Source organism: Stegodyphus dumicola, chromosome 12, assembly GCF_044657685.1.
Source record: "Stegodyphus dumicola isolate Sdum_Otavi_A_Nest chromosome 12, ASM4465768v1".
In the NCBI taxonomy this organism is placed as follows: domain Eukaryota; kingdom Metazoa; phylum Arthropoda; class Arachnida; order Araneae; family Eresidae; genus Stegodyphus; species Stegodyphus dumicola.
This window is the reverse complement of record NC_140779.1, coordinates 114,554,599-114,567,417: the sequence shown is the minus strand read 5'-3', so window position 1 is coordinate 114,567,417 and position 12,819 is coordinate 114,554,599. Positions and strand designations below refer to the sequence as shown.

Here is a 12,819-nt window from a genome sequence, read left to right as displayed (position 1 = left end):
AAAACAAGCAGTAAGATATGAAACATGAAATCTTTTTAAAATATGTTAAAATGCTACTGATTACTGACTTATGTGCAAGCCTTTGGAATCTCTGATAAAAAAGTTTTCATTTGTAATAATACGATAAAGAAAAAATTATTTCAGCAGGGGAGATTTTTATGAACTGCTTGTATAGCTTATTTTGAAATACTAGATATGTATGCCCTTTAAATGCTACATTAGAACAAAACCATCAAAGCGAGATAAAATGTGAATATGAAATAGTACACACAAATATGTAGAACTATAGTTAGGACTGAATATAGTAAAGCACACAAGGGCTATCTGTCTACATGAAGGGATGACTTCATGAAGAACTTCTAAAGGAAACTGACTTGTATTGACAGTATACAATGAGAAAACCATCCATGCAAACATTCCGTTCGCCTGGAATTGAACCAGAGCCCTACATACATGAATTCATGCCCGAGAAATTAGTATGGACAATGACATTTAAGTTATGATAAATACGCTGGACAATATGGTAGAAGTCCCTCCATGCATCAAGATACACTCATTGTCAAATAACACAGTTGCACCTACACAGAATCAGTCTACCTGAATGAAATCAGGCATACAGATTATCACTGTTAGATATGCAAATGATTCAAGCTTCACACACATCCGCATATACGACATCAGCAAGAACGGGGCGTACGACCTGCTTCACCATAAAAAGTCATCCCGATGAGTGTAATATCCTCTTTGAATATAGTGTTGTTGTATTGAAAACCATCTGTTTAAAGTGTACTTGAAGACAAATTCAACAGTAGTTTGAACATTGGAATGCATTCAAGAAATGTGGTGTGTTAGACCTGCATGAAGGCGGATAGCTAATTTGCCGTAGTGTGTGTTATATACATCGTGTGAATGTTGCTATTACACGCTTTTGGTGTTATTAATTTCAGGAATTCGCAGTCGGCAAGTTCTGAAAGATGTTCAGACAACAATGAGTGAAGAACGAAGGATTATCTGACGTGACATATAACAGAGTACCTAAAATAGATGGCTACAATTCTTGAGTTATGAGAATTCAGACTACAACAACGACTGCCCCCGATACCTCAGCAGCATCACCACAGGCTGCAATAATGGTACTGAGAGAGAGAGAGCATTATGGCAGTGGTTAATCTTTAGTGGCGAGTTTCACTTTTGTCTTGGTGCGAATAGCAATGCATCTGCGTGTGGAAGTAACGCTTCAACATCAACATAATTTTTTTATGTCACTTATCATACAAATAGTCAGTTGGATATCATAGTATGAGGTGTGATTTCATGACACCTGAACATATTGTGCTTACATGGGAACTTCGAAAGCTCAGTGGCATGTTGATGAAGTCCTTTGACAAGTGTGGCCCAGCCATTTGTGAACAGCCAGAATGCATTATTATGACATGAAAATACCCATCTTCACACTGCTGGCATATTGTGTTTTAACCTTTTGTTGTTGTTGTCTTTTCCATATTATATGGAACAATGGTTTCCAGAGCCTTCTCCGAAGAGAGGTTGGACTTCTATTTTCCACCCCTAATTTTACGATCTCCCACGAATCCACATGAGAGGACTTTTGGCTTGCCGCATATTTAGAGTGCTGCCATGACACTATACATACTTTTCTGGGATTCGAATCCGGGCTCTTCAGTACTATACTAGGCTCCCCTAACCACTATACCATCTGGATGACTTTTAACCTTTTGATGGTCATTTACTAGCTCAGCTTACATATTTACGATGACAGATATCATGCATATTTGGGAAGAAAGGATTGCTTAATCTTGAAACCAATGACGGGTGAACAAACATCATTATATGAAGTGTGCAGATTTTACTTGGGAATATGAGAATGCAAAAAGAACTTGCGGTGCAGCCATTTCGCCAGACTTATCTATAATAGAAAACCTTTGGGAAGCTACAAGCTGCTCTGATGCACAATAAATATTTGTCATACCACTCTTACTTTGTTAATCCTTTTTTTTTTGTTGTTGTTGTTGTTGTTGTTGATAACTATTAACTTCTTTCCAAATAATATTTCAATCCAACTTTTTGTTTTTGGTGTAATATTTGTTTTCAGGAGGGGGAGGGATGATGCTTATATTATTCATTATTCGATTTTGACTTTTATCCACAAATTCGGTGTTAGGGAAAGAAAAGAACTAGTTAGCTGATGAGGCCTGTTGATCAGGACTGGTTTGAACTGTCCAGTGTACTGAGATATTGGACTGTCTCTATCGATATTGATTTTCTAGTACATGGATTCTCAACCGAAGGCGGAATTGCTATAGTTTCAGTGGGGAATGCGGTCAGCCTTTTATTTACCTCTCAAGTATTTAATCAGTTTCATGTAATTGAAAGAGATTAAAAAAAATATTCATAGAAGTATTTGATACAGTACAAAGTCCAAGATCCGGACTAGTCAGGATTTCGGCGATTCTGGATTTGGGAATTTTCTGGATATTAAATCATCAGTTTGAATCTAGTAAGATGACTTGTAGAAATTGTAAAATTAAAAATATGAAATAGGTGTTCATGGTATAAAGAAGCATTTATGACCTTAAGGGAATCAAACTGTATCAAAAAAGCTCAATATGTGTCTGTTTGCTTTATTTATTTCTGTCAATGTAAGTTGTTTAAGTTGCTTCATTTTTTGTACTAATTAATTATTTCTATAGATAGACATACTTTATAGTTCAGTTACGAAGTTCCATTGTTCAAGTCCTGTAACTGCCATGCCGAGAATTCTCACTAAATTATCAATCGAAATTTGTTTCATTTTTAACAATCTCTCTGTTCACTATCGGTAGTGATATTTTTTGGGAGTGTGCCTTTTTGTGTGTTCAGATGAGAATTTTTTAACTGCTTGATTAATAATGTTGAGTGAAAAGATGTTACGTAGACGATACTTTTACACTGTTTGAAGGTAATAAGGATGATTTAAATAAAGTTCTTTCAATAATGAATTTCATTGAGCCTGCTATTCAGTTCACTTTTGAACTTGAGACATTCAATTCTCTTCTGTTCCTTGAAATTTTGGTCATATGTAACACATCCAACTTTAGTACTACAGTTTACCATAAACCTTTATTGGTTTGCCTTTTACCACACTTCAAATCATGTCATCTGGCTAAACAAAAGTTAGCTTCATTTTTTTCCTTTGTTTTCCGCGAGCTTCAAGTTTGCTCCTCCAAACTGGCTCTTGCTCACCAGCGGTTGGTAAAAGCCGCTGAACACTGGTAGTTCAGTCCTGGGTTTGAGTCCCAGTGAACGGGCTGGCTGCATAGGCGTTTTTGTGGTTTTTTCCCATGAGTAACGTGGATACGAGCCAGTTTCCCTTAAAAAGGCCTCCCTCGCTTTCCGTGTAGTGCCTAGGGCAGAACACGTAATAAAATAAAAATTAAAAAAAAAAAAAAAAAAAAAATGCCTCTTGATGAAGAACTAAATTTTTTAAAAGCAGTAGCTATTGATCGGGGCTTTTCACTCAACATTATATAATTAATAACTATATATTTAGATATATCATTATAGAACCAATCCTTTAACACAAACTGTTGGACTAACTATGACAACAAGGCTGCCCTCTGGTGAGTAGCCAGAGAAGTACTTCAGTAAAAGCCAAGCATCCCACTTGATAGGTTGTACCAGACTCTTGCTCTGTAATTTTCTTAAAGTTAAATGTAATGCTCCTGTGTAACTTAAACCCATTAATAAATATTTTTTACACTATACAGGATTCTTCTATGACCCTATCTAAAATGACACCCTCACAATTATTAATAACTATATATTTAGATAGAAAATTATATTAATTTTCTGGCTCAAACTGCATGATTAAAAAAATATAAAAACATGCAGAAAAATGATTTTATTTGCACAAATAGCACAACTTGAAGCATATTTGTACAGAATTCCCACGATTCAATTTATTAAATATTTAATTGCAGTAAAAAAGTTTTAAAGTAAGAAATTGTACACTTATATATACATAGATATATTTACATACAGTGAAATCAAATGAGTTGAAATTAAATAATGGCACAATCAAGAGAAAAAATTACAATGACTAGTAATTTACATTCCATACAAACACTAATATTTGAGCAAAGGTAAGAAAAATGGATGACAAATAATTCTGCATATAGTTGCAATTATAGCTCATTTTTGAACTACAGAGTAACAGCATAAATTTACAAAATGATACCGGAGAAGAAAAACTGAACTGCATAGCAATTATTAAAGAATAGAAATACATTTTATCGGAAAATGTTAAAATACTGGGCCTGCATCACTTTAAAATTTATTTAATTTTCTTTATGTCTGAATTGGAAAACTGTTTGCAATGCAAAGATAAAACTTTTTCACTAAGCAATGAACTGATACATAGTGAAACATTAATAATGATGAGAGTATATTGAAAAAAAAAAAAAAAAAAAAAAAAAAAAAAAAAAAAAAAAACTACACATACACAAAATAATTTACTTTTGAAATAATTATATCACAAATAATGGTAAATAAAATGGTTTTACAGCTAGTGAAACAAAATTTTCAATTCAAATATATCAATATTTTTTATTTGATTTATTTATAACTGGAATATATAACTTTAATAATTATAACTGGAATTTATAACTGAATCATTATGCAGCAAATGGTGTCAAACATATCTGAACCCATTTGCTAATCCTGAAATCATAGGTACTGATTTCAGACATTTTGAAAGAAAATTTTCCTTTTGAAACAAGTAAATACATTAAAATATTATTTCAGATATAAACATGAAAAAGTACACAATCAATATTTTCAAAAGAATTAAAATCTATAAAAATTTCTCTGTTACAAACAACACTGTGAATAACAGCAAAATAAAAAATCTGACTTGAATTCACTTGCAAAGCCTAATGGCAAAACATTTTCTCTATAAAGTATTATTTTTTTGTAACTCTCAAAGGCAAGACATTTTCCTCTGAAAAGTACTCTTATACTTTACTGCTGGCATCAGCAACCTTTTTCGGTTGCAGCTCAAAATTAGCCAAAATAATAAAGAAGAAATTTTGGTATTTTCATTTTATAACATAGAAGATATTTTCAATTTAGAACAGTCTTTCTGGTTGAACAATAAGAGAAATTTTATTGAGAAAATAATTAAATATGTTACATAAATAAAATTTAAATTCTAATTATTATAAAAACAAATATAACTGACTGAACTCTATTTTCCTCTTTGATATCAAATTCTTCTCTGATGCTGAACTTGTCACATCAGTTTAATCAAGTCTGGCTTATAATTAGCAATCTTAAAAAAATCTTTAAAAAATAAAAATCTAGATTTAATTAAAGTTTATACAAAAGTAATCACATATTTCATTATTACTCAAAAAGGTTGGCTGTGGATGACTTTGGGTTACATTAATGTTTTTCAAAGATTCCCCCCCCCCCAAAAAAAAAAAATTGCAGCTACACAACAAGTAATTCTAAACATAAGTTCTAAAATGACAGTAAAGGAAAAAAAAAAAAAAAAAAAAAAAAAGAGTCAGCAACAAACATTTGTACGAGGCCAATATAAATTTTTGATATTTTTCAAAATATCAAAAGTTCTTCACAACTGCAATACGAGTTTACATTTAATTCTAACAAGCTACCGTGTTAATCTTGTGATATGGAAGCTGGCTGCCATAATCTTGGGTGGTGGTTCAAATCTAGGAGAAGTCAAGCATGTTTGCAAGTGTATAAACATATTTACAGCATGGAGGCACTTAAAATATTGTTGAACCAAAAATCTTTTTGAGAGGTAGATAGGAGATGCATACAACCATTCTCCAAAGAAGCCGCCATCAAAATTGGGAGAGAAATTCTCCTTTATTGCAAGAATACTTTGGTCATTCCCTGCAGTGCATCCTGGTCAACATGCTTATTACTGAAACAGTTAAATGACCAATGCTAATTAAATATTCCTGATGAATATTTAATTAGAAAAGTATGTAGCTGTTAGAAAAAAGGAAAGGAAAAATTTCCAGCTAGCACTGCTCATGTTGAGTATGTATACATCACAAGTCTCATTTAACAATTATCATGTTCTAATGACTCTGCATTATTAAAAGGCAACCATAAAAATATCTCATCCATAAAGCTGATATACCTGTAGAAAAAAACTGCTACAACAAGATTCAAAAGGAATGTGTTTAACTTCATCCACGAAAACCTTTAATCTCCAAACTAGGAAACAATTCAAACATGCATTATTAAGTACAATAATATTATGTCACCCTCATATATACCAGGTTAGTATAATAGAAAAACACATATATTAAACATATTAAGTTATCAGAGGAGAAGATATACAAATGTTTTGCCAATGAGATTTAATCTATACAATGTTAATTTTTTATATAATTTATGACTGTTTTTAAATGAGAATTCAGAAGTTAATTCATTGTTTTATTCACATGTTTAGTAACATTAAACATATCAACTTGAATAAGTTTTGTCAATATAAAAGTTACTACAGATATGGAAATAAAAATAATGTTCTTTAACCCTCTGACCAGCACAGGGTTTCACAGAGAAAGCCCAAATTTTCGAAAACTGCCATAAGAAATAGGTATTTTCTTAATTTTAATCACAAAATATCTCTGGTACTTTATACCTGTTATGTACTTTTAATTTATTGCCTTAATTTCATAGACATATTTCAAGATGCATGTATCAGACTCTTACAGATATCACAAAAAATATTCTAGGCTGTATATATCCGGCTTTGCTGGTCAGAGGGTTAATCAAGACCAATGATTTTTATTCTAATATTTTATTGCCAGAAGATAATGGGTGAAGGCCCCTCATCTAAAGACACCCACTGAAATCATGACATTATATTTTATATGACAACAAAGGGCAGAGAAGCTTTTATGTTTTATAATTTGTGCACTTCTGATGATACATAACATTTTCATTTTCTATTTATATATAATTAACAAATGAAATTTTTGCCTTAAATGCATTTCACACACAATATATATATATATACATAGAACATGCCAATTAATTTTAATATCTTAATGGTTATTAGACATTTTTCTGTTATCATTTAATACAACACTAGTGGGCTGCGGCCAAAGCAAAATTAATAAGTTCTGTGTAAAAATAAATGTATGAAAACATTTTAATATGAATGAAATAAATTCATTTCCAAGAAACAACCAATTTGTAAGTAATTTTTTGTTGCCAAACCAGAAAACAAAATTTTTTGACGGTTCAGGTACGCATATGATCTCATGATTTAAATTTAATACAGTTAAAAGTCGTTAATCCGGACTTCGGCGATTCTGGATTATCGATTTTTCCGAATTATAGATCATCAGTTAATCTGGTAAGATGGCATGCAGAAATTATAAAATTAAAAATATGAAACCATAATTTATGAAATAAAGAACAATTATGATCTAAAGGGTATCAAAATTTACACAAAAAAAAAAAGCTTAATATTTATTTGTTTACATTATTAAACATTTCTTTCAATGTAAGTTGTTTGCTTCGTTTTATGTGATAATACTTTCTCTTTAATTCTATAAACAGACAAAATTTCTTGTTCAGTTAAAGAGTTCCGCTGTTCAAGTCCTATAATTGCTGTGTCAAGAATACCGACTAATTTGTTAATCGAAATTTTTTCGTTTTCAATAACTTCTGTGTCACTTTCTTCACTATTGGAAGCAAATTATAATGACGAGGAATTTGATTTAAATCATATCAAGACGGAATACATCGAGATGAAGTACTACATTTAGTAAGGAATTATAAGCCAAATAAAATGAAAACATCTGCCCTGAAGATAAGGATAGTGCTGACAGATCATCTTCCAATTTACTGCACGCCTGCTGCGTTGAAAACATCTGCCCTGAAGATATGGATAGTGCTGACAGATCAACTTCCAATTCATTGTGCGCTGTTACCCCCATCCCCCGCCGCAGAGCAGCGTGAAATTTGATAACAGATTTTGGAATAAACAGATTTTGGAATGGTTAGGTCATTTTTTGCAGAAATTCAACTTTTGTTTAATGGACTTTGAAACATCCTTTCGCTTTGGTAGATCTTTTACATATTGGTAAATATATATTGGAAATTCTATTTGACATAATCGAAAGTTCAAGCTTACTTTTATAAAATTGCTCCAACAGGCTGCAAAAAATAATAAGCCGGATCCAATTCGAAGATTAAGGAACAACGCAATCTGCAACATTAACTGAATTAGATAATTTTAGCTTAGCTTATACCATCCGTTATACATCAAACGCGCATGCGTAAACGTACTTTGCACACACGCACACACCTTTTCACAGACGTAAAGGTCTTACGTCAACGCGACGCATGCGCAGAAAGTTTGTAGCTTTGAGGTCCGGATTATAGATCATTCCGGATTATGGGTGTCCAAATTAATGACTTTTGACTGTATAATAATTTTTTCTCAATAAAAGAATTAACATGGCAATAACATATTGTGTCAATTATTTTGATCTGAAACTAAAAAGTTGGCAACAGTGGCTATTTATTTAAAATGCTGATATTAATAAAAAATTTTCGACATTCAATGACATCACATGCAATCGCATGCTTTCTTCAACGCAAGAATAACCTCATATAATAATAATCTGTTTAATGTTTGGCAATGTCATTTGTATTTCATATTTTGTAAATTCTACGATATGAAAGCAAGCATTGGCAATACTTTTCGATATACAGGATTTTTATTTCCAGCATATGGGACTGTTGCCACTCAGAAAAATGAGTGTGAAATTTGCATTTTCAGAGTTTTTAATTAATATGTCAGCTGGTTAAAGTTGTACAGAGATGACAATGGTCGAAATGGCTTCCCACGAATTTTTGGAATATGGAGGATACTTCTCTCGAAACTAAACTGTCGTTCTGGAAGAGATGTTATGAACAGACAGACACACATGCACATATTTTAATAGTACATATTTGTGAATTTAAACACTCAATTTTAAGAAAATGTTTACAAAAATGATGGACAAGTTTTTTTTTTTTTTTTTTTTAAATTAATACAGTGAGGATAGCTGATTCAGAAACAAAGCATATAAGCCTAGATCAACATACATATGCAATGGCTTTTTTTTGTTATGTCATGCATTAAATATCTGAAGAAATTGAAGCAAAGTGTCAGTTTAAAGCAATCAATAATCATCTGCATTTTTATTTTAAATAAAGCATACGAACAATTTAAATTACATTATATATGATAGTATATATAAAAATAAGTAAACGATTCACATTGTAACTGCCAACCTTGAAATATGAAAAACTGAGATTTTTCGAGAGGTTTTTGTATTGCACAGTGATACAAAAAAAAAAAAAAAAAAAAAAAATAAATAAAGCAATAGATTAAGACAATTCATATTAAATCAAACTTAAGAAGAAAAACTATGCTGAAATTCACTCATGGTGGGGGGGGGGGGCATGGAATTTGCCCAATTTAAGTTTCATTTATTGCTGAGAAACATTTTCCCTATTAAATGTTAAAAATTAAAAACCAGGAGGTTCAGTGATTTATTGGAAGACTGGTATACGGCATGAAAAACTGGAAGAGTTGGCAAATACACAGAATAAAAATATAGCTTTTCTCTTAAATCTTTGTTAAAAATATATTAGTTGTGTTTAGCATGTAATGTAAAGGCAGATTTACAGGATTATTCAATTTAATCAAAATCGTAAATCCCTATTTTTAACCTTGTATAAATGCTAAATACAAGGTTGTTTTTATGATTTATACCATTTGAAGTTCAGATTTTGAGCTTGAAGGTGCATTTGCCCCTCGCTCCCTATTTTTAACTTCGCTAATTTTTCTTGTCCTTTATGCTTGATCAGATAGCCTGGCTCAGTAAAAGTAGGCAGCCAGTGCAACTCTGATTAAAAATCCAGTTATAACGCCATGCAGTGCTGATAAGGACCACGTGTTTCTGACACTCCTTCCCCTTTATTTTCTTCTTTCCAGGTATTTCTTTCTCCTGATAAGGAGGGACCTTCAGCTGCCCTCGAAATCGATTGAGTGTTTGAATATACTTACGCTATATACAAGGTTGTTTTTACGATTTTGATTGTCACATTAGCGTGTTTCGCTTCTAGTCTACTCAATTTAAGCAAGACATAAGAAGACCACCTGCTTAAGCTGTCATATGGTACTTACACAACAGTCATGACATAAAATGGTCATAACATAAAACGCTTCAGAAAATAATGATTTTCATTTTGGGAACCGAAACTTACCAACAGGGATTAAAGGTGAACTGAAATCAATCATTCTGGAAAAAAGTACAAAAAAGGCACAAATGTGATAAACAGCAGGCATGCAGATTGCATCCATTGCACTTTAAGTTAATATTGTGCTTCTCAAGAAATAAAATATGTTTATTGAGATTCGACTACTGCTATTATCTCTACGGATTATTGCTAATTCATGGTCATGACATCTATATTTAAATCATCACATGTACACTCAAATATATATGAAAAATTCTAAGAAATTAAAATTGGAAACTTAAAATATAACAACAAGAAATCTGATACCTAAAAGGTAAGTTTTTCTTTCGACATTTTTGTGACGACTGATAATTTTCATCATTGAATCATGGAAGAATTAAACTATGCAGGTTATCCTTTACTGGCCTTTGTCATTCGTAAGTCATGATTTCAATTATAAGCAGATTATCAGCTACGTTTATGTTAGTATATTGTTCATGTACACATGTTGTCATAAATTTGCATAATCATCCAACATATTACAATTGTATTAGTCAGATTTTTATTCAATATTAATGAAGAACTGAAAATTATAAATGCAATGAACCCAGTTTTACAGAATATGTCAGCAGAACTTTGTATGTTTTAATCTTTGGGGAAGTCAACTCTAGTCTTCTTTTATTTGGTTACATAGATTTAACCACTGATAACTACAGTTTTAATTTACACATATTTTAAATTTCTTCAAAAGATAATTAACTGGATGAACATATTTTATTTAACTGCCATTATAAGCCTTTTTTTTTCTTTCTGTTTAATAAGTGCATAGATTGCAAAATTCCCAAAAATCTAAATTTTTTTCAAAAATCAATTTTTTATTGTAAGCTTCACTTCAATAATTAGTCATTTCATTTTTTCCCAGAAGCTCTTTTATTAAATGCCAATTATTATTATTTTTTTTTTTCATTTTTAATATGAATAGCAAATTTACTATGGTTTTGAGCATAATGCCTCCAACCGCAACTCTGGAAAAAACATTAAAATATATCACAGGCTTCTAACTTCAGTAAAAAAATGAAAATGTGCTAGTTGCTCCTGATTAACACTAAACTAAAAAATTTAATGACTCCCACCTTAAAGTAAAAGTGTAGAAGTCTTAAATGTGTTAAAAAATCTCTCTGCCCTTTCTTAACAAAACATATTTATGGAAATAAAAGCTTTTCACTGGTTTTATTTAATATAAAATTGTATAATAAAGAAACATTGATTAAAAAAGTAATTAAATGGACATTCATGCCTTTCTAATATTAAAGGCTAAATTTTATGACAAAAGGATACAAAGTTAAAAGCTTGCCATACCCCAGAATAAAATAACAAACTCACAAGATATATACAAATTTAAATAAGGTCATAAAATTCCCAGGTCTTTGACACACAATAAATAGTGAATATATATACGGATATGATATAGTAACTGCTATGCAAATTCAGTATGATTTAATGATAAACATATCGAAAAAATCTACCACTGAAAATTAAAGAAACCATACAAGGTTCAATATTTGGCACTAGACTTGCATAAATTTACATGAAACTATAGGCATAATTCTTTTTACTGGAATCAATCATGAAACACCGAGTTGCATCACACACGAAATACTGGAAAATCTTGAATACAAAAGACACTTAAAAAAAATTACACATTATCTGATGATAACCAGGATCAAAAGCAATTTACAATAATGAAATCAAATAGTTCTTTTCCCTGTGTATGAATAATAAAAAGGCCATTTTTTTAATATCAATTGTAATTTCTATTAAACTGGTTATAACCCGAGTTTCTTTAAAAATATTTCATTTTAGAACTTTATATGTGCAACAATGATTTTAGCATCAATAGTATGTACCAATATAGCTTTCTCATAAAAACAAGCATAGATTTCTCTCAGATTGAGACAGTTCTTCAATCTGGATAAATATATCATGTCAATAAAATTTCAGTCATATTTAAAATCTTCAGGCCCAGACTTGTATAATCTGTATATTAAAATATGGTAAATATTAATAATGCCAAACAATTACATAAAAAACAACTTATTTTAAATTTAAAAGTTCAGAAAACTTGCCTTCATCCAACTTCAACTCTTTCATCTATAGCACTACGGCACATAGGGCACACTTCAAGCTGCAAGGCACACTGTGTACAAAATCCACTAAAATCAAAACATTCTTTGATTATTATATATATATATTTTTAACTAATCGATGAAAATTATTATAGGAACCGAAATGTGTTAGTTTTATATGATTTAGTTTTAAAAAACGAGATACGATTCCGATTTTATTACTCTAGAGCAGTGGTCGGCAAAGTGCAGCTTCAGAGCCACATGAGGCTCTTTGGCTCCTTAAGTGTGGCTCTGGTACAAATATCCACGGAAGGCGCAATAATATTTTCATTTAAAAAAAACTTGGTAAGAAAAAAATTACATCTTATTTTGATATATTAAAATTCTTCTATTAATCGAGAACATGTATAATTTT

General features: G+C 31.0%; 1 protein-coding gene across 1 annotated transcript in view; it reads right to left on the bottom strand.

Moving 5' to 3' along the window:
- Positions 1 to 3,883: 3,883 nt before the first annotated feature.
- Positions 3,884 to 12,819, bottom strand: part of LOC118202272 (RING finger and SPRY domain-containing protein 1-like) — a 94,338-nt gene continuing 85,402 nt past the window's right edge. Inside the window, exon 16 of the mRNA XM_085806824.1 lies at positions 3,884 to 12,491. Within this exon, the coding sequence (XP_085662950.1) occupies positions 12,407 to 12,491 (85 nt within the window). The 3' untranslated portion in view covers positions 3,884 to 12,406. The remainder of the gene's footprint in view (positions 12,492 to 12,819) is intronic.